At 40.9% G+C, this 21,663-nt stretch overlaps 1 protein-coding gene and 1 long non-coding RNA gene across 3 annotated transcripts in view; one reads left to right on the forward strand and one right to left on the reverse strand.

The window, feature by feature from the left end:
• Positions 1-11,339: 11,339 nt before the first annotated feature.
• CTSL (cathepsin L) lies at positions 11,340-16,294 on the forward strand. Of its 2 annotated transcripts, none has more exons than XM_082469884.1 (8): positions 11,340-11,477; positions 11,963-12,099; positions 12,402-12,524; positions 12,617-12,763; positions 13,214-13,438; positions 13,890-14,052; positions 14,694-14,811; positions 15,441-15,613. In XM_082469884.1, the coding sequence occupies exons 2-8, from the start codon at positions 11,974-11,976 to the stop codon at positions 15,526-15,528; spliced, it is 990 nt and encodes a 329-aa protein (XP_082326010.1). In that variant the 5' UTR covers positions 11,340-11,477; positions 11,963-11,973; the 3' UTR covers positions 15,529-15,613. The 2 variants fall into 2 exon arrangements, with proteins under 2 accessions (XP_082326010.1, XP_082326009.1); XM_082469883.1 differs by lacking the exon at positions 15,441-15,613 and adding an exon at positions 15,622-16,294 and having other exon boundaries at positions 11,370-11,477.
• The window catches only part of LOC309664556, a 365,050-nt gene continuing 359,584 nt past the window's right edge, over positions 16,198-21,663 (reverse strand). The window contains exon 2 of the long non-coding RNA XR_014265924.1: positions 16,198-19,268. This is a non-coding gene — a long non-coding RNA (uncharacterized lncRNA). The remainder of the gene's footprint in view (positions 19,269-21,663) is intronic.

The raw sequence follows: 21,663 nt of genomic DNA on the forward strand, positions 1-21,663 counted from the left end.
TCAAAATGGACAATAAGATGTCTTAGAGAGGATGTGGAGAAATTAGAACCCTCATATGATGCTGGTGAGAAAGTAAGATGATGTAGCCACTGTGGAAAACAGTCTGGTATTTCCTCAGAAAATTATATGTACCAATTCCTATGTGTATACCCAAGAGAAATAAAAAATTACTTTCATGCAAAAACTTGTACACAAAAGTTCATGGCAGCATTATTCATAATAGCCAAAAAGTGAAAAAAAACACAAATGTCCATCAACTGATGAATGAATTTTTAAAATGTGGTGTATTCATACATTGAAATATTACTCAGCCATAAAGAGGAATGAAGTACTGATACATGCTATAATATGAAAAAACCTTGAAGACTTTATGCTAACTGAAGAAGCCAGGCACAAAAGGTCACATTTTTCATGATTCCATTTCTATGAAATGTCCAGAATAGACAAATCCATAGATCCCCAATGTAGATTATGGGAATTGGAGTTGGAGGGAATTGGGACTAACTAAGTTTCTTTTTGGAGTGATGCAAATGTTCTGGAATTAGATGGCGGTGATGGTTGCATACCATAGTGAATATACTAAAAAACCACAAAATATTCACTTTAAAACGGTGGATTATATGTCAAAATAATGTTATATATTAAAAAAGAAATAGGACATAAGTAAAAATCAATTCCTATATCATTAAGGTAAGTAATCAAACAGAGGAAATCTTTGTGTTGTTGGGAGAGCTTGCATATATAAATGCCCTGGGGTTTGTTCCACAAGAAAGGCATCTCCACCTGTTAGTACCTGGTACTCCTGGAAATTAAAGCATGATTAGAAAAGATTCCTGCCATGATAATGATGATTCTCATATCTAAATAACACAGGTGCCAGGCAATGTTCTGAGCTTTTTATATGTGCTCCTTCATTTACTGTTCCCAACAACCCTATGACAGTGGTTCTCCAACTTGAGGGTGCATCTGAATCACCACGGGGTCAGATTGCTGATCTCCATCTCCCAAGTGTCAGATTCAGTGGGTCTGGGAGGGGGTTCCAGAATTTCTTTTTCCAACAAGTTCCCAAGTAATGCAGATGCTACCGGTCAGGAGACTCACTTGGAGAACCACTGCCCCAGGAGATGGGTGCTATTGTATGCCCCATTTTACAGATAAAGATGGTCACAGCAGTGAGGTATACAAAATCAAGGGTGGTGCCAGATTCCTCTCTAAAGTGAAAAAATAAATGTGCTTCAGGCCAACGGAGCTTAGAAAAGGAAGCTGAGCCTTGGGAACTTTGTCCTCATCCCTCACCCCCCAGCCCCCATCACTCATTTGGCAAACTGGACTCTGGGTGCCAGAGGGCACCAGGAGAATGAAACATGAGCACTGAGGACATGGTGAGATAAGGAACCAAAGCTCCCCAGGGCCAGGCTCTGGACTTCAGTGCCTGTGCTGACTTACCTGGTGTCATGTGAAAGGAGGAAAAGACAGGTGAGCCACACAGAAGGCATGCTGCCTGCCCTGGGCTGGGCCTCTTCCCACCCCATCGGCCCCCAGGAGGGTGTTTTGCCCTGTGCCTCCTGGGTGTTTTTTGCTTGATCATTTCTTGGAGACAAAAGCTCTGCAACCTACCTCCAATGACAATCTCAGGTATTAAAAAATGAGGTTCATTCATTCACCAATTCTAAAGACACACTGAAACATGCTTTTAAAAATTCTGAGACCAAAAAAAGAAAAAGAACTGTATAATCAAGCATCCCCAATTCTCTGTATGATCACCTCAAAAACCAAAACCAAGGATATCTTCTCAATATAAACTTTGGATGTTTGACTGAGTTATTGACTCCACTGTGTGGCTTACGTTTGTTTTTCCTTGTGTCCTGTATGTCTCCCCTCAACGCCTAATGCTTGTTGCCTCCCTATCCTGGTTTCATTAGCCTCGAAGCAGACCTGTAGCTGTGGATTCAAGCACATCTAAACTTTATCTTCAAATCTATAGAATCCACTGAGGAACCCAGCTTCTATTTTTGAGAACTAACTTATCTCTGAATAAAGAATCTGATTGTTCTTGGGGAGCACTGCTAACATGGCCAGATGAAATAGCATGTAAGAGTTCAGTACAGAACTTAGAGTTCTGGTTGAAGGAAGCCACAACTGTTTCTTTTAAATGCATTTTATTATTAATAGCATCCTGTGCCCAGATGATAGTCTCCTATTCTAGGAGGAGAAGTTAAGTGGATGGCAGAACACCCAGGTCAGATTTGCAGAAGAGATCCTCTTGTGTTCAAAGGATTGTTTATAGACTTGGGAGCAGGGATGAGGAATGTGGGAAAAGTGACACAAGGTCACAAGTTTACCTACTGCTCCAAGACGCTTGCCATAATTTCATTGATATATATCTATCATGCTCTGTGCCCATTTGCTGTAAAGTAAGGATGATGGTGGGAATCTTAGGTTTTAAAATGGAGAGGCTGAGTCTGAGAAAACTGGTAGGGAAGGAACATGTAGATTGTCTCTACAGAAATGCTCAAACTACACCAAGCAAAGGAGAGAGAATGAGCACAAGGTCAGAGCTTAATTAATTCTTTTTGATTGATTGATTTAATGAATTGGCTGACTGTTTAACCCTACAGGAAGAGCAATGTTACAGTAGCTCAGAAAAGTAAGTTGTTTCATAAATGGCTTCATATGAATATCCACAGTCTGTTATCATAAACAGGTTCTTTTCCATAAAATTATAAGTGATAAAAAACCACTTTACAAATGGACAGTTGTCTGGATAATGTTTCTTAAGCATAATTCTTGGCTCATTAAATTTAATCAAATTGGAGGGGGCTGTTACATTGGGCAGAGCTGTTAAGTAGCCTCAGGGTCTTGAATACCACCACACGAGATTTGTTCACTCCCTTATGGTTTAAAACTTCCAGAGATGAGGGAAAGAATCATATCCTGTTTAACTAGTGAGCAAAGGAAATCTAGACAGATGCACACAAGAATATACTTTCACACAGATAGCCTCATCCATCAGAGGGCAGACAGCAGAAGCAAGAAGAACTACAATTCTACAGCCTGTGGAAGGAAAACCACATTCACAGAAAGATAGACAAAATGAAAAAGCAGAGGACTTTGTACCAGATGAAGGAACAAGATAAAACCCCAGAAAAACAACTAAATGAAGTGGAGATAGACAACCTTCCAGAAAAAGAATTCAGAATAATGATAGTGAAGATGATCCAGGACCTCGGAAAAGGAATGGAGGCAAAGATTGAGAAGATGCAAGAAATGTTTAACAAAGACCTAGAAGATTTAAAGAACAAACACCTAGAAGAATTAAAGAACAAACAAACAGAGATGACCAATACAATCACTGAAATGAAAAATACACTAGAAGGAATCAATAGCAGAATAACTGAGGCAGAAGAACGGATAAGTGACCTGGAAGACAGAATGGTGGAATTCACTGCTGTGGAACAGACTAAAGAAAAAAGAATAAAAAGAATGAAGACAGCCTAAGAGACCTCTGGGACAACATTAAACACAACAACATTTGCATTATAGGGGTCCCAGAAGGAGAAAAGAGAAAGAAAGGACCTGAGAAAATATTAGAAGAGATTATAGTCGAAAACTTCCCTAACATGGGAAAGGAAATAGCCACCCAAGTCCAGGAAGTGCAAAGTCCCAGGCAGGATAAACCCAAGGAGAAACACACCAAGACACATAGTAATCAAATTGACAAAAATTAAAGACAAAGAAAAATTATTGAAAGCAGCAAGGGAAAAACAACAAATAATATACAAGGGAACTCCCATAAGGTTAACAGCTGGTCTTTCAGCAGAAAGTCTACAAGCCAGAAGGGAGTGGCATGATATATTTAAAGTGATGAAAAGGAAGAACCTACAACCAAGATTACTCTACCAGGCAAGGATCTCATTCAGATTCGACAAAGAAATCAAAAGCTTTACAGACAATCAAAAGCTAAGAGAATTCAGCACCACCAAACCAGCTCTACAACAAATGCTAAAGGAACTTCTCTAAGTGGGAAACACAGGAGAAGAAAAGTACCTACAAAAACAAACCCATAACAATTAAGAAAATAGTAATAGAAACATACATATCGATAATTACCTTAAACGTGAATGGATAAATGCTCCAACAAAAAGACACAGGTTTGCTGCATGGATACAAAAACAAGACCCATATTTATGTTGTCTACAAGAGACCCACTTCAGACCTAGGGACACATACAGACTGAAAGTGAGGGGATGGAAAAAGATATTCCATGCAAATGGAAATCAAAAGAAAACTGGAGTAGCAATACTCATATCAGATAAAATAGACTTTAAAATAAAGAATGTTACAAGAGACAAGGAAGGACACTACATAATGATCAAGGGATCAATCCAAGAAGAAGATATAACAATTATAAATATATATGCACCCAACATAGGAGCACCTCAATACATAAGGCAACTGCTAACAGCTCTAAAAGAGGAAATTGACAGTAACACAATAATAGTGGGGGACTCTAACACCTCACTTACACCAATGGACATCCAGACAGAAAATTAATAAGGAAACACAAGCTTTAATTGACACAATGGACCAGATAGATTTAATTGATATTTATAGGACATTCCATCCAAAAAGGGCAGATTACACTTTCTTCCCAAGTGCACACAGAACATTCTCCAGGATAGATCACATCTTGGGTCACAAATCAAGCCTTGGCAAATTGAAGAAAATTGAAATCATATGAAGCATCTTTTCCGACCACAACCCTGTGAGATTAGAAATCAATTACAGGGGAAAAAACATAAAAAACACAAAACATGGAGACTAAACAGTACGTTACTAAATAACCAAGAGATCACTGAAGAAATCAAAGAGGAAATCAAAAAATACCTAGAGACAAATGACAATAAAAACACGATGATCCAAAACCTATGGGATGCAGCAAAAGCAGTTCTAAGAGGGCAGTTTATAGCAATATACTCCTACCTCAAGAAACAAGAAAAATCTCAAATAAACAATCTAACCTTACACCTAAAGGAACTAGAGGAAGAAGAACAAACAAAACCCAACTGGGTAGAAGGAAAGAAATCATAACGATCAGAGCAGAAATAAATGAAATAGAAACAAAGAAAACAATAGCAAAGATCAATAAAACGAAAAGCTGGTTTTTTGAGAAGATAAACAAAATTGATAAACCTTCAGCCAGACTCATCAAGAAAAAGAGAGGAATCAAATCAAAAAAATTAGAAATGAAAAAGGAGGGAGAAGTTAAAACAGACACCACAGAAATACAAAGCATCATAAGAGACTACTACAAGCAACTCTATGCCAATGAAATGGACAACCTGGAAGAAATGGACAAATTCTTAGAAAGGTATAACCTTCCAAGACTGAACCAGGAAGAAATAGAAAATATGAACAAACCAATCACAAGTAATGAAATTGAAACTGTGATTAAAAATCTTCCAACAAACAAAGGTCCAGGACCAGATGTCTTCACAGGTGAATTCTATCAAACATTTAGACAAGAGCTGAAACCCATCCTCTCAAACTCTTCCAAAAAATTGCAGAGGAAGGAACACTCCCAAACTCATTCTATGAGGCCACCATCACCCTGAAACCAAAACCAGACAAAGATACTACAAAAAAAGAAAATTACAGACCAATATCACTGATGAATATAGATGCAAAAATCCTCAACAAAATACTAGCAAACAGAATCCAACAACAGGTTAAAAGGATCATACACCATGATCAAGTGGGATTTATCCCAGGGATGCAAGGATTCTTCAGTATACACAAATCAATCAATGTGATACACCACATTAACAAACTGAAGAATAAAAACCATATGATCATCTCAATAGATGCAGAAAAAGCTTTTGACAAAATTCAACACCCATTTCTGATAAAAACCCTCCAGAAAGTGGGCATAGAGGGAACCTACCTCAACATAATAAAGGCCATATATGACAAACCCACAGCAAACATCATTCTCAATGGTGAAAAACTGAAAGCATTTCCTCTAAGATCAGGAACAAGACAAGGATGTCCACTCTCACCACTATTATTCAACATAGTTTTGGAAGTCCTAGCCATGGCAATCAGAGAAGAAAAGGAAATAAAAGGAATACAAATTGGAAAAGAAGAAGTAAAACTGTCACTGTTTGCAGATGACATGATACTATACATAGAGAATCCTAAAGATGCCACCAGAAAACTACTAGAGCTAATCAGTGAATTTGGTAAAGTTTCAGGATACAAAATAAATGCACAGAAATCTCTTGCATCCCTATACACTAACAATGAAAGATCAGAAAGAGAAATTAAGGAAACTATCCCATTCACCATTGCAACAAAAAGAATAAAATATCTAGGAATAAATCTAACTAAGGAGGTAAAAGACCTGTACTCAGAAAACTATAAGACACTGATGAAAGAAATCAAAGATCACACAAACAGATGGAGAGATATACCATGTTACTGGATTGGAAGAATCAATATTGTGAAAATGTCTATACTACCCAAAGGCATCTACAGATTCAATGCAATCCCTAACAAATAACCAGTGGAATTTTTTAAAGAACTAGAACAAAAAAATCTTAAAATTTATATGGAGACACAAAAGACCCTGAAGAGCCAAAGCAGTCTTGAGGTAAAAAAATGGAGTTGAAAATAAATAAATTAATTAATTAATTAATTAATTAAATTAAATTAAATTAAATTAAAAAAATGGAGTTGGAGGAATCAGACTCCCTGACTTCAGACTATACTAAAAAGTTACAGTACTCAATACAATATGGTACTGGCACAAAAACAGAAACATAGATCAATGGAACAAGATAGAAAGCCCAGAGATAAACCCACGCACCTATGGTCAACTAATCTATGACAAAGGAGGCAACAATATACAATAGAGAAAAGACAGTCTCTTCAATAAGTGGTGCTGGGAAAACTGGACAGCTGCATGTAAAAGAAAGAAATTAGAACACTCCCTAAAACCATACATGAAAATAAACTCAAAATGGATTAGAGACCTAAATGTAAGGCTGGACACTATAAAACTCTTAGAGGAAAACATATGAAGAACACTCTTTGACATAAATCACAGCAAGATCTTTTTTGATCCACTTCCTGGAGTTATGGAAATAAAAACAAAAATAAGCAAATGGGACCTAATGAAACTTAAAAGGTTTCCCAAAGCAAAGGAAATTACAAACAAGATGAAAAGACAACCCTCAGGATGGGAGAAAATATTTGCAAACGAATCAATGGACAAAGGATTAATCTCCAAAATATGTAAACAGCTCATGCAGCTCAATATTAAAAGAACAAACAACTCAATCCAAAAATGGGCAGAAGACCTAAATAGACGTTTCTCCAAAGAAGACATACAGATGGCCAAGAAGCACATGAAAAGCTGCTCAACATCACTAATTATTAGAGAAATGCAAATCAAACCTACAATGAGGTATCACCTCACACCAGTTAGAATGGGCATCATCAGAAAATCTACAAACAACAAATGCTGGAGAGGGTGTGGAGAAAAGGGAACCCCCTTGCACTGTTGGTGGGAATGGAAATTGATACAGCCACTATGGAGAACAGTGCAGAGGTTCCTTAAAAAACTAAAAATAGAATTACCATATGACACAGCAATCCCACTACTGGGCGTATACCCAGAGAAAACCATAATTCAAAATGACACATGCACCCCAATGTTCACTGCAGCACTATTTACAATAGACAGGTCATGGAAGCAACCTAAATGCCCATCGACAGACGAATGGACAAAGAAGATGTGGTACGTCTATACAATGGAATATTACTCAGCCATAAAAAGGAACGACATTGGGGCATTTGTAGAGATGTGGATGGATCTAGAGACTGTCATACAGAGTGAAGTAAGTCAGAAAGAGACAAACAAATACCGTATATTAATGCATATATGTGGAACCTAGGAAAATGATACAGATGAACCGGTTTGCAGGGCAGAAATAGAGACACAGATGTAGAGAACAAACGTATGGACACCAAGGGGAGAAAGTGGCTGGTGGGGGGTGGGGGTGGGGGTGGGATGAATTGGGAGATTGGGATTGACATGTATACACTGACATATATAAAATTGATGACTAATAAGAACCTGCTGTATAAAAAAAATAAAATATAATTCAAAAATTTAAAAAAAAAGCATATACTTTCACAGATATTGCATTTTAAATAGGAATCAGGAAGTTCTGCTAACTGCATTTTATCAAAGACAGAGTTAAGGATTGTTCACCTGACTAAAATGTGACCATTTTAATAGTGAGCGCTCATCTAAGTTATTTGGCAAAGAAATGAGACGGAAGAGTAGAAATAAGAACAAAATGGTTGAGCAAATGTCTTTCTGTAATACATTACTTAACAGATTTTGTATAAATAGATGTTACAGTCTCTTGCTTAAATAGCCTTCTCCCATATTTCTCAGGCATTTAGATATTTCTGTTCTAACTGTAGATTTGAGGCACATTCGGTATTTTAAAGAGTCCAGCTTTCTCCAATGCATTGGCATCACATTCCAAATGTGCAATTCCAAAGGAGCCGCCACTCTTCGGAATAGCCTCCAGACAGGCCATTGCTCCAGGTACTCATGGTCATGCAGTGGCAGGTTTTTCCACCCTGTGACCCAAGGGCAACTGTAAAACCCATATATTAGATTATGTACTTAGATTTCTTGAGTGAATGATTGTGTTGAACTCCATGGTGTATTAAAAAAAATTTTTAACCTCCAGTCATTGATAATAAAACACGCTTTTGTAACCACCTAAGAGCTTCAGCCTCTAGGTGTGTCTGAGAAAGAAAAGTTTCTATTTCCTCAAAGATCTTAAAATTTTTAAAGAATTGATTTTTCTGAGTTGTATGGGGTTGCCAGGACCATTCAAGAGGGAAAAGATAGTCTTTTCAACAAATGATGTTGGGAAAGTCTGATATCCACATGCAAAAGAATGAAATTGGGGGCTTCCCTGGTGGCGCAGTGGTTGAGAGTCTGCCTGCCAGTGCAGGGGACACGGGTTCGAGCCCTGGTCTGGGAAGATCCCACATGCCGCGGAGCAACTGGGCCCGTGAGCCACAACTACTGAGCCTGCGCGTCTGGAGCCTGTGCTCCGCAATGGGAGAGGCCGTGATAATGAGAGGCCCGCGCACCGCGATGAAGAGTGGCCCCTGCTTGCCGCAACTAGAGGAAGCCCTCGCACAGAAACGAAGACCCAACACAGCCATAAATAAATAAATTAAAAAAAAAAAAAATAACAACAACAAAAAAAAAAGAATGAAATTGGACCCTTCCCTTACACCATATGCAAAAGTTAACACAAAATGGATCAAAGACCCAAACATAAGAACTAAAACTATAAAATTTTAGGTGAAAACACAAGGGAAGAGCCTCCTGATATTGGGTTTAGTTATAATTTTTTGGATATGATACCAAAAGAACAGGCAACCAAAGAAAAAATAGGTAAACTGGACTTCATCCTAATTTAAAACTTCTGTGCACCAAAGGACAGTATTGACTTTACGAACAGGCAACTCAAAGAATTTAAGAAAATATTTAAGATTGGAACTCTCTGCAATGCTGGTAAAATGTATAATGGTGCAGCCACCATGGAAAACATAGAAAAAAATTAAACATAGGATTACCATATCCAGCAATTCCACTTCTGTGTAGATCCCCAAAAGAACTGAAAACAGGAATTTGAACATTTGTACAACAATGTTGACAGCAGCATCATTCAAAATAGTCAGATGTGGAAATAACCCATATATCCATCCAGGGATGCCTGGAGAAACAAAACACGGTACATTCATACAAGGGAATTTTATTCACCTTTAGAAAAAAAGAGAAATTCTGACACGTTACATACAGCATGAATAAACCTTTAAGACATTATGTGAAGTGACATAGGCATAAAAGGACAAATATTAGATAATTCCACTTATGAGAGGTACATAGTCAAATTCAGAGAGACAGAGTTAGAATAGTGGTCGCCAAAGGCTGGGAGGAGGGAGAAATGCAGAATTATTGTTTCATGGGTACAGAGTTTCAGTTTGGGAGGATGAAAAAGTGCCAAAGATGGCTGACGGTGATGGTTGCACAACAATGTGAATGTACTTAATGCCACTGATCTGCACACTTAAAAATGGTTAAAATAGACATTTTTATGTTATGTACATATGAACACAGTAAAATTGTGTCTGATTGTGCTTCCAGAATGCTTATCCATTTAATCTTAAGTAGAAATTAGTTTACAAGTCCAGTGAACCATGACTACATTTTTATTTAAAAAAATTCAAAATATCCATAGAAAAAAGGTAATGTGGGAAGGGACATGAGGTAATGATAATTTTTTTCTAAAAGGTATTTTCTACAATGAATATATTTTTATGTAGTAAAGGACAAACATGTACAACTTTTCTAGCTTGTGTTCCTTAAATTATTAATTATATAAATTAATATTTAATATATAAATCTATTTTCCTCCATTTAAAATGTTTCACTAACTGTCATTTAAATCCTGACATTAAATGTAAAGTAGAACTCACTGAAGTAAGAGTCAAATTTCTTAAATCTCAAGAAAAGCACCTTAGATACTAAGAAAGACATAACAATCCCTAATGTAGAGTGTGGAAAGGTAAGAGCAGTTTCTACCCTCCACCTTTCCTTTTTTTAAACTAAATTTTTCTGTAAATAACTTGTTTCTGTTGGTTTTGAGGAAAGCTTGAGAGGTGAGAGGAACCCCTGACCGGCGAAGACAGGAAAGGGGCATTACAAAATGCCATGCCTTCTCTGGAGACCCACCCAGCCCGTCCCCTTTTCCTCCTGGGATTTGGGGAGTGACCAGAGCGTCCCGAGCTTTGAGGAACTGCCTTTCCGCTCCGATTCTTCTCAAACCCAGCTGGTACCACCCTCAGCCCGGGAGGTAAGGCCCTGCGGGCCTGAGGTAAGGCCCTGAGGGCTCCGCATTCCTCCAGCCCGCCCCACCTTTGCTGTGGAATAAGCAGAAACCCTGAAACTAGACAGCCCTCCCGCAGACTTTCACCAAAAACTCTAGGACTAAAGGAGGCACAGGGTTGCGCTGATAATCCACTTGGTGCTCCCTATAAGCTTCTTTTCGTGAACCACCGGCCGAGCGCAATCGAGGTAATTAGTTGATCCGGGTCCCGAAGGAGGCGCTGGCCGCCCTTCTCAGCGCTGCCCAGCTCGCCGCCGTCGGGTCCACTGAGGCTGGCACCTGGCCAAGTTGGGACCAGCCTCGTGAGGCGTCGGGAATCCCAGCACAGGGGCTCCGCCCACATGCAGCTCAGCCAATCGCGGCGCGGGCTAGCGGGGGCGGGGTCGGCCGAGCGGAATCCCGGGGCCTTAAATGGGAGGACATGCGCCCACAGCCCAACCTCCGACGCCCCCGGATCCATAGTTGCTGGCGCAGCTGCGCCCGCCGCAGGTGAGCACCACGGGCTGGGGCCTGGCGCGGCGGGGTCACCCCGGTAACCAGCGGGACTGCCAGGCTTGGGGTTGGGAGAGGTCCCAGGAGGCGCCGGTCACACAGGGCAGCCTGAGCCCCGCACGCCGGGCTGCAGTGCCCTCTGTTCCCTGCGCCGCGTCAACATCCTCTGAGAAAGGCGGGCGTTCGCCGGGGGCGGGGCGGCACGCCCCTGGCCTGGCCCCGTCTGCAACGCGGGAGGGAGCTTCGCCCTAGCCGCTGCTCTGAGTCCCAGAAGACTCTGAGCCTCTCCGGCGCGGGAACTGAGGTCTCTGAGCTGTTTTTCTCTATCCACATCCTTAGCCTTCCCCTACAGTCCTTGTGTAAATACTTGGGAAGATAAATGTTTTTACTCCACCACAGTGGGTATAACGTCTCAGAAAAAAGTAGGATGGCCTTTTAGTAAGATTGGTTTAATCAGATACTCATTTCTTTTCCCTTCCTAGGCTTTTGAAACATGAATCCTTCACTCCTCCTGACTGCCCTTTGCTTGGGAATAGCCTTAGCGGCTCCAAAACTTGATCTCAGTTTAAATGCACAATGGAAATTGTGGAAGGCAACACACAGGAAACTATATGGCTTGGTTGGTAACATCTGAAACTGTCCATCTGAAACCCCGCAGAGAATGGTCCATGCTGTTGGGAGTTTATAGCAGATAGTAGCCTCTTGAGGCTGGCTCTTACCAGGGCAGTAACTTCATGGCACCCATTACTGAGTACAGTACGGGCATACGACCCTGTTGTGTGGGCGCTGGGAAACAGTTCCCAAGAGTATAAAGCCATCTCTGGCCCTGGTTTCTCTTCCTCTCTGTCTGCAAATCCACTTGGTGAAGGTGGGTTGGTTTTAAATAGAAATAAAGAGTATAGGTTACCTGTTTGCCTGTAGAATGAAGAAGGATGGAGGAGAACAGTGTGGGAGAAGAATATGAAAATGATTGACCTGCACAATCAGGAATACAGCCAAGGGAAACATGGCTTCACCATGGCAATGAATGCCTTCGGTGACATGGTGAGTGTGGCATGAACTTTTTGTGCCTCCCCTCCTTAGTACTTTAGGAAAATAACCTTTTGCTTTTCAACATTGTTTCCTTTTCCTTGAAGACCAGTGAAGAATTCAGGCAGGTGATGAATGGTCTTCGAAACCAGAAGCACAAGAAGGGGAAGGTGTTCCCAGTACCTGTCTTTGCTTCGATTCCCTCATCCTTGGATTGGAGAGAGAAAGGCTATGTAACTCCTGTGAAGAATCAGGTATGACAGTATTCAGCAGATCTCTCTCCAAGAGTAAAGCCAAATAGGAGTTGCCATCCTTGCAATGGCAGGCTGTGGAACAACATGCAATTCACTCGTTTTTTTTGGTTTTTTTTCAAGAATTTAAAACATTTTATTTGGTTTCAAATTTCCTTGAGAGAAAAAGAATTGTGTTGATAAGTTTCTTGGAATGAGAGATGCGTTTGCTGTGATGAAGAGTTGTTTGCCAGCTCTTGAAGACTTTTCCTTCTGAAGCACTGAACGTGGACACAAGAGCCCTCAAATGCCTGGAGAAGGGGTTTCCTTTTGGAAACGCCCCATGGCCTGCTCTGAATGACTAGAGTTTGGATGCAATTCACTAGTTTTTAAAAACATTTTCAGATATGTGGGCTGTTGTCAAAGTCTTGCTATTTGTTTTGTAGACTAAGAGCTTTTAAATTTTGTTTTCAGGGTACGTGTGGTTCTTGTTGGGCTTTTAGTGCCACTGGTGCCCTTGAAGGACAGATGTTCCGGAAAACTGGCAAACTTGTCTCACTGAGTGAGCAGAACCTGGTGGACTGCTCTCGGCCTCAAGGCAATGAGGGTTGCAGTGGTGGCCTAATGGATAATGCCTTCCAGTATGTTAAGGACAACGGAGGCCTGGACTCAGAGGAATCCTATCCGTATCTTGGAAGGGTAAAAGGAGCTCCTTATCTTGTTATCAAAGTTGAACACTTTGGGGGAAAACAGATACCAATTTAGAATTCACATTTTAGATTGTAGACTCTATATCTGCAGACCGTCAGAACTAGCATTAAAATATGTTAGCCTTACACAGTTCTCTGTTTAGGTAGTTACCGTAAAGCTGTTAATATTTCTGTGTCATGTGGAAATATACATACCATTCTGTGTAAGTATAAATTTCTCCAGATTAAAAGTTTCTTATGGACAGGTAGACTGAGCGTGTCTCATTGAATAGACACCAGCTACTTTTTCCATTTCAAAACAACCAATATCATTTCATCTCCTGGGGTGCTTTATAACAAACTTGACTTGGAAATCATTAAGCTGCAGACTGTCTTGAACTCATGTACCCCAGGAGGGGGATGGTATTAATCAAGTCTCTTCCCCATTACCTTTGAAAAAGGATGAATCCTGCCACTACAGACCACAGAGTTCTGCTGCCAACGACACTGGTTTCGTGGACATTCCTAAGCAAGAGAGGGCCCTTATGAAGGCAGTGGCAACTGTGGGCCCCATCTCTGTTGCTATAGATGCAAGCCATCCAACCTTCCAGTTCTATAAAGCAGGTAAGCATCTGTCTGTATGGAAGTTTAGGCAGAAAAATTGGAAAACCACCATGACATACAGCAAGATTGACTCTTTGGTGTGTAGAATTCAGTGTATAATTTGGGGGTGTGTAGATTTAACATAGTTGTTCATGTAGTATTTGTGCCTGATGTGTCCATTTGACATTACTTGAATCCCCATGATTTTAAGCACTTCACAAATATATTTAAATGGCTACTTAATTTGATTCGTATAGCTTAATTTACTTTTTTCCAGTTGTTAGACCTTTGAAATTTTCCAAAGAATTTTACTACTGTAATTAAAACTGGAAAGAACCTCTTGCCTGAAGTAATTTTGTGTTGTGTGCTGTTTCCCTAGACTCACATTCTGAAAGTAAAATGATAAGGTTTTAGGGAGTGGTCTTTTATGCCTCTTCACACATTGTTTACAAAAGAGATTGTTCCAGTATTTCTGCTAGTGTTAGATGAGAACCTAGATCCCTAGCCTAGATTAAAATAATAGAGCTTGTTTTTAAATCCTATCTAGATTTATGTCCTTTAGCTGAATTTTGAGGTGTCTCCCTTATCCTAGTTGATAGGCTGGGTTACTGTCATGTGTCATTTGGAGGTCTTCACCCCAACATTGAATTTTATTTTCCCAGGCATTTATTATGATCCATATTGCAGCAGCGAAGAACTGGATCATGGTGTTCTGGTGGTTGGCTATGGGTTTGAAGGAGCAGACTCAGATAACAATAAATACTGGCTTGTCAAGAACAGGTATAAAGTGCCCAAAATACTTATATTTGAGATTGAAATGGGAGTCCCTTTTGGAATCAGTATTTGGATACAGGTTCTCAAACCCTTAAGCACACTTCCGAAGTCTTTATGCCACTTAGGGTGAACACAGACATATTAATGTTTGATTATAACATTAAGGTACTCTCTCAAGCTTGCCTAGGGTATCGATGTAGCTTTGACACCATTGCATTTCTTTTTTTTTTTTTTAATTTAATTAATTAAATTTTTTTTTTTTGGCTGCTTGGGTCTTTGTTGCTGCGCAGGCTTTCTCTAGTTGCGTTGGGTGGGAGCTACTCTTTGTTGCATGTGCGGGCTTCTCCTTGCAGTGGCTTCTCTTGTTGCAGAGCACAGGCTCTAGGCACGCGGGCTCTTGTAGTTGTGGCATGCAGGCTCAGTAGTTGTGGCGCACGGGCTTAGTTGCTCCACGGCATGTGGGATCTTCCCAGACCAGGGATCAAACCCGTGTCCCCTTCATTGGCAGGCAGATTCTTAACCACTGCGTCACCAGGGAAGTCCCAGCACCATTGCATTTCTAAATCTGAAAATTTTCTTAAATCTGAAACACATCTGGCCCCAAGAGTTTCCTTTTTCTGTCTCTAATTTTGCAGTTCCGTGAGAGGTTTGGAAATTGAAGTTATTTACACATTTAGAACTCAACCAGGAACAAGAACAACTGCCTTTCTTGCTTCTTTCTGAATCTGTCCTGGACTCTGGGGCACTGTTTAAGTATTAATAAAGATAAATGTGTTTGATTCTTTGTATAAAATGGAAAACCCTCTCTTCTTTTAGCTGGGGTGAAGATTGGGGCATGGATGGCTACATAAAGATGGCCAAAGACCGGAACAACAACTGTGGAATCGCCACCATGGCCAGTTATCCTACTGTCTAAATCTCAAAGGCAGGATTGAGAACAGAATATCCAGAGGAAGAATTTTCTCTTAAAACTAACCAGACCTTATTGTGTGGGATGAAACACTTGAATCATTGAAGATCCAAGGTGTGATTTGAATTCTGTGACATTTTATGCTGGTGAAATGTTACCACTCTTTTAATACTGTTGTAAATAGGTTTGTATGATCGACTTGCCTCAAGAATTTTGAATTTTCATGTTTTAAAAGGATGTATAAAGTTTTACCTTTAAAATAAAACAATTTCAGAGTAGAGATGGTACATCTTTCTGTTTTTAATACATTAAGTTTTTGTAGAGTAAAAAAGGTAATTGGGCCCTGAAGACATAACTGAGTGTGCCAGTGGTCTGTTAGAATGGCTGCGTGGCCTTCTGGTTCTTATCGTTCTGAATATGTCAGCTGCCTATTGACTGTGTCTGACCCAACCCTTGAATAGAACAAAATTTGGCAAACAGTCTAAAGGACAAAGGTAAATTATTTTAATAGGGAAAAAATTCACATTTTAGAAAAGTGAACACACATACATGCGATTTCCAATCAAGAAAAGGGCCTTAGAGATCATGATCATTTGACCCATGATGGTGACAACCCAGCAGAGTTACAGGATGAACGTCACAGAGCCAATTTCTGGTGCATCTTCCCCAACTTCTAGCGAAGACTATGTGGCTACTTTGCAACTGAGGAAGGACCAGACACAATGGATTGCCAAGAATGTTTGTCTTTGTGTCCATATGCGATGAAGGATAAGCTCCCACATTTGAGGCTGGGCTTCAGAAATAGTCTTGTGGCCTCAGAGGTGGGCAATAGGCGAAAGCATCGAAAGAGATATTCTGAAGCCTAATTTACACCTAGCTGCCTAATTCCTGAATTTGTTTTAAAAAAGAAAAACTCCCTACATTCCACAGGCTAAGGAAGCACATAGTTTCATTTGCTGTCTTTGGGTTTAAAATTCTCATGTTCCTTCCTGCTCAAGGAAATAAAGAGTAGGTGGAAGCATTTAGTTATTAGACCCTGCATTCCTTCTGAAGACATGAGGTGGGGGACAACTGGGGTCTCAGCCCACAAGACCTCCAGCAGCCTCTGGTCAAGTCCATCTGCACTGGACTGTGTGCCATTCTGGACCCTCAATGTGGCCTTCCCTCGCAGGCGCTTACGTTTCCAACTTTCTGACCTAAAATGCCAGGTGTGTCATTTGGAGTAAAATTCTGTGGGTTTTGGGATAGCATGATCAAGTGTAGCCACAGGAAGATTTGGGAGGCTCCCAATCTGAGTCCCTTCTACTGGTTGGGACCACACTGAGACAACTGGAATTGATGTAGCACCCATGGCGTCCCAGTCATCACCCTGTGGAAGAGACATTCCCAACCCTGAGAAGGAGATGGTGCTGTTAAAGGAGGTGGTTGAAACACCAGAAGGAAGAGAAACCGGACATGGACCCAGAGGAGCCGGGCAGTAACACAGGATAAAAGGGTGGGTATCAGAGCAGAGACTTCCCGGGTCAGAACCCCTTAGAAAAGAGAAACAACATTTAGAGAAAGTGGGAAGGTTGAGGAGTGGGAGATGAGGCTGGGCCCACACACAGGTTTTTAGGACGCGGGAACCAATGGGGCATGCAGTGAAAAGACTATTCTGGTTATCTATTACTGGAAAACAAACTACCAGGAAACATAGCAGCTTGAAAAAACCATCTTTCCAATTTCCTGACTGGGCTTAACTACATGTTTTCCTTTGGAAGTCTTTCACGTGTGCCAGAATCATTAGCAGTTTTGACTGGGCCGACATCCAAGCAGGCTCACTCACATGGCTGTCCTAGATGCTGCTGTGGGCTGGGCATTCAGCCCTGGCTGCCCACCAGAGTACCTACTGGGCCTCTCCATGGCTTGGGCTCCCATGGCATGAAGGCTGGCTCTGAGAGGAACATCCCAAGAGAACGTAAGCCAGAATGCCCAGTGAGGAAGTGCAAGGCTTCTTACAACCTGGTCTTAGTCCCCAGTGAAACCTCTGCTGCCGCATTGTATTCAGAGCATGTCACCAGGGACGCCCAGGTTACAGGGGTGGGGGCTGACAGTCTACCTCCTGGTGGGGAGAGGCAAGGTCACTTAGCAGAAAAGCATGTGGGATTGAAGACGTGGTTGTGGCCATCTTTGGAAAATGCAATCTGCCACCTTCAGTCTCTGAAAGTCCACTAGAAAAGACTCCTTAGTGACTGTCACCTTGCTTCACCGTGACAGGCTAGCTCATACTGCTGTCCACATAATCTTGGAAGTACAGCCCAAGACTCTAAGAAAATGCCTAAGTGCTGATATGAATGAAAATGTGAAGACCACTCAGATGTCATACGATTAAACAGATATTAGAGTCTTCTGCAACTTTCAAAGACATTTATATTTATTTAAACTTGTGAAAAGTTCCAAACTAAACAATACCTAAATGATTAAACACGTGTTAGAAGGTTCTGTAACTTTTAAAGACATTTAATTAAACTGTGAAAAGTTCCAAACAGCATCCATCATAAAAACTTTTTAAAATAAGCCAGTCGACATGAATCAAATAAAGCTGAAAACAAATTTTGATTTTTACAAATGTGTGTGAATGTTGCCTGCCATGTCAGTAAGCCAAGGATGTTGCACCCATCAAGCCCTCTGCCACTGCAACTGCCCCCAACTGTGCACCCTGAGGGGATTCAGGATGGAGAAAAACAGGATACCCGGCCCTACATAGTTAAGATGCATATCAAAGGAGTAGTTTCAATAAGTCCAGACTCTGGCATCTTCCTACTCATAGAAAAGCACTAAATTCCTCAACTTGAGATGTCTGGTTTTCTTTAATTAACAGTAATCTTTTGATGTTCTGACTACCTGGTTTTATTTGTCTGTTTGTTTGCAAAGACTCCTATATATATCCTGGCTCCTCCCTTACCTGTTCAGAACAGTCCCTCAGAGCTATCTGAGAGTCTGTCTCCCCAGCTTAAGTACTCAGGATGTCTGACAAATAAAGCATAATTCTCAACTTTTAGGTTGTGCTTTTTTTTTTTTTTTCAGTCGACACAAAAAACTTTTCTGAAACATGAACTTACTATCAGAAGCTGGAAGAGGCAACAAAGGATTCCTCCCTAGAGCCCTCGGAGGGGATATAGCCCTGCAGACCCTTTGGTTTGGAATTCTGGCCTCCAGGCATGAGAGAATAAATTCTTGTGACTTTAAGCCAATGAGTTTGTGGTATATGTCGTGTCAGCCCCAGGAAACTACTGCACTTGTCCTGCACAGCTAGCCTCGTGCTTTCCTTAGCAACCCAGAGGACACAAGTGCGGCGAGCAGAGCCGCACTTTGGTGGTCTGGTCAAGACCACCAAAGATGGGACTTCCCTGGTGGCGCAGTGGTTAAGAATCCACCTGCCAATGCAGGAGACACGGGTTTGAGCCCTGGTCCAGGAAGATCCCATATGCTGCGGAACAACTAAGCCCATGTGCCACAACTACTGAGCCTGTGCTCTAGAGCCCACGAGCCACAACTACTGAAGCCCGTGCGCCTAGAGCCCGTGCTCCAAAAGAGAAGCCACAGCAGTGAGAAGCCCACGCACCGCAATGAAGAGTAGCCCCCGCTCGCCGCAACTAGAGAAAGCCCGCGCGCAGCAACGGAGACCCAATGCAGCCAAAAATAAATTAAAAAAAAAAAAAACACCACCAAAGACAAGTCAGACTTGCTGAACATAAGGAAGGGATAAGTAAGAAATCTCTCAACTCACAATGGTTCTTGGCCTTTCCTCACATGCTTCAAATGCTACAGTCCACAAGGAAATGGTTGGCTAAGACGGGAGAAGTTTGGATTTAAAGATTTGCAAGCAGAATAAAAGACACAAGAAGTTTGGGTATCTTTTCCCTTCCTCACATATCCTCTCTCATCTAAATCAAGCACTGGTCAGTGCTGCGAACCAGGAACAGTCAATACCTCATAGCAACACATTCTCACACATTAAAATGCACTGAAAACAAGCTTTGCTTCCTTCTCTTTGTATTTAACTTGGTGAAAATTAATACCTTCTTTACTCTCTGGCACCTCTTTCACTTGATGACACCAAATGTTTCCTGTTTTTCTCCGTGAGGGAGGAAAGACCATTAGATATGAAGGAAACATGGGCGTTGATGCAAGAAAACTTAATATTATATATGCTGCTCAAAAAGTAGTGGTGACACAAAATGGCCTAACTCATGCTGGGGAATACTGTGGTGTTTTTTGACACTTAAGTCCTGATCTCTGATAACAAGTCTCTTCCAGGGTTTTGTGCTCTGTCTCCTGAGTGTAGGCTGTCTTCTGTGGCAACTTTTGTTTTCCTTTGGTAGGAGGTAGCCCTGGTCTGCACTTGCTGGCCCACCATCCTCACTGTCCCTGGATGTCTTGGGAGCCTTTTGTCACATGACTGTCAAATTGCTGCAGGTGTCAGTCTAACTTCCAAGAAGAAGATAGCTTCCTGGGGATGAGCTGCATTTCCAAACAAAAAACCCCTTGAGAAGCTCTTTTGTTAAGGAACAGGCCAGAGAACACGGTCTAAGGTGGAGTTAACAATTCACCTGGTGGGAACCTGCACTTATCTTCTTCCTACTCATTTTCCCAGCTATCAAATGTGCACCAGCCAATCAAAACTACAATGAGATACCACCTCACACCAGTCAGAATGGCCATAATGAAAAGGAATACAAATAACAAATGCTTGGAGAGGGTGTGGAGAAAAAGGAGCCCTCCTACACTGTTTGTGGGAATGTAAATTTGTGCAGCCACTATGGCGAACAGTATGGAGGTTACTTCAAAACTAAAAATAGAGTTACCATATGATACAGCAATCCCACTCCTGGGTATATATATGGACAAAACTATAACTTTAAAAGACACATGCACCCCAAGGTTCGTAGCGGCACTATTTACAGTAGCCAAGAAATGGAAACAACCTAAATGTCCATCAACAGATGAATGGATAAAGAAGATGTGGTACACATATAAAATGGAATACTACCCAGGCATAAAAAAGAATGAAATAATGCCATTTGCAGCAATATGGATGGACCTAGAAATTATCATACTAAGTGAAGTAAGTTAGACGAAGACAAATATCAAGTGATATCACTTATACGTGGAATCTAAAATATGACACAAGTGAACTTATCTATGAAACAGAAACAGACTCAGACATAGAGAACAGACTTGTGGTTGCCAAGGGTGTGTGTGTGGGGCGGGGAGGGATGGATTGAGATCTTGGGATTAGCAGATGCAAACTATTATATATAAAATGGATAAACAAGGTCCTACTGTATAGCCCAGGGAACTATTCAGTGTCTTGTAATAAACCATAATGGAAAAGAATATGAAAAAGAATATATATATATATATATATGCATAACTGAATTACTTTGGTGTACAGCAGAAATTAATACAACATTGTAAATCAGCTATACCTCAATAAAATAAATTTAAAAAACAACAACAACAACAAAAAAATGTGCATCAGGCCATTCCTGAGATATGGTGAGTGAGATTCTGGAAGTAGGATGCTTAAAAACATGCATACAGTATTTCTTTTAATGTTTTGAAATTTTTTTTAGTTTAAATGTACTTTTATGTATTTTTTGTCCCCTTCCCTATAAGGCTTTCCCCTAGGTGTGTACAAGGCTCCTCCCTTCTGCCTGGTCCTGGCTGGAATGTCATCCTCTTTGTGAAGCCTGTCTTTACCAGGAACTAAAATTAAAATAACCCCTGGTAGTACTGTTCTCCCCTCCCCTGATTTATTTTTCCCATAGCATTTATCACCATCTGACATGCTATTACATTTTATTTGTTGGTTTTGTTTATTGTGTCTCTTCCACACATCAGCACTTAGTCTATACAGAGACCCATACAGAGACAAGGGGCTCTGTCACCTCTCTATCCTCAGC

Source organism: Balaenoptera physalus (genome assembly GCF_965194825.1).
Source record: "Balaenoptera physalus genome assembly, chromosome: 7".
Lineage (NCBI taxonomy): Eukaryota > Metazoa > Chordata > Mammalia > Artiodactyla > Balaenopteridae > Balaenoptera > Balaenoptera physalus.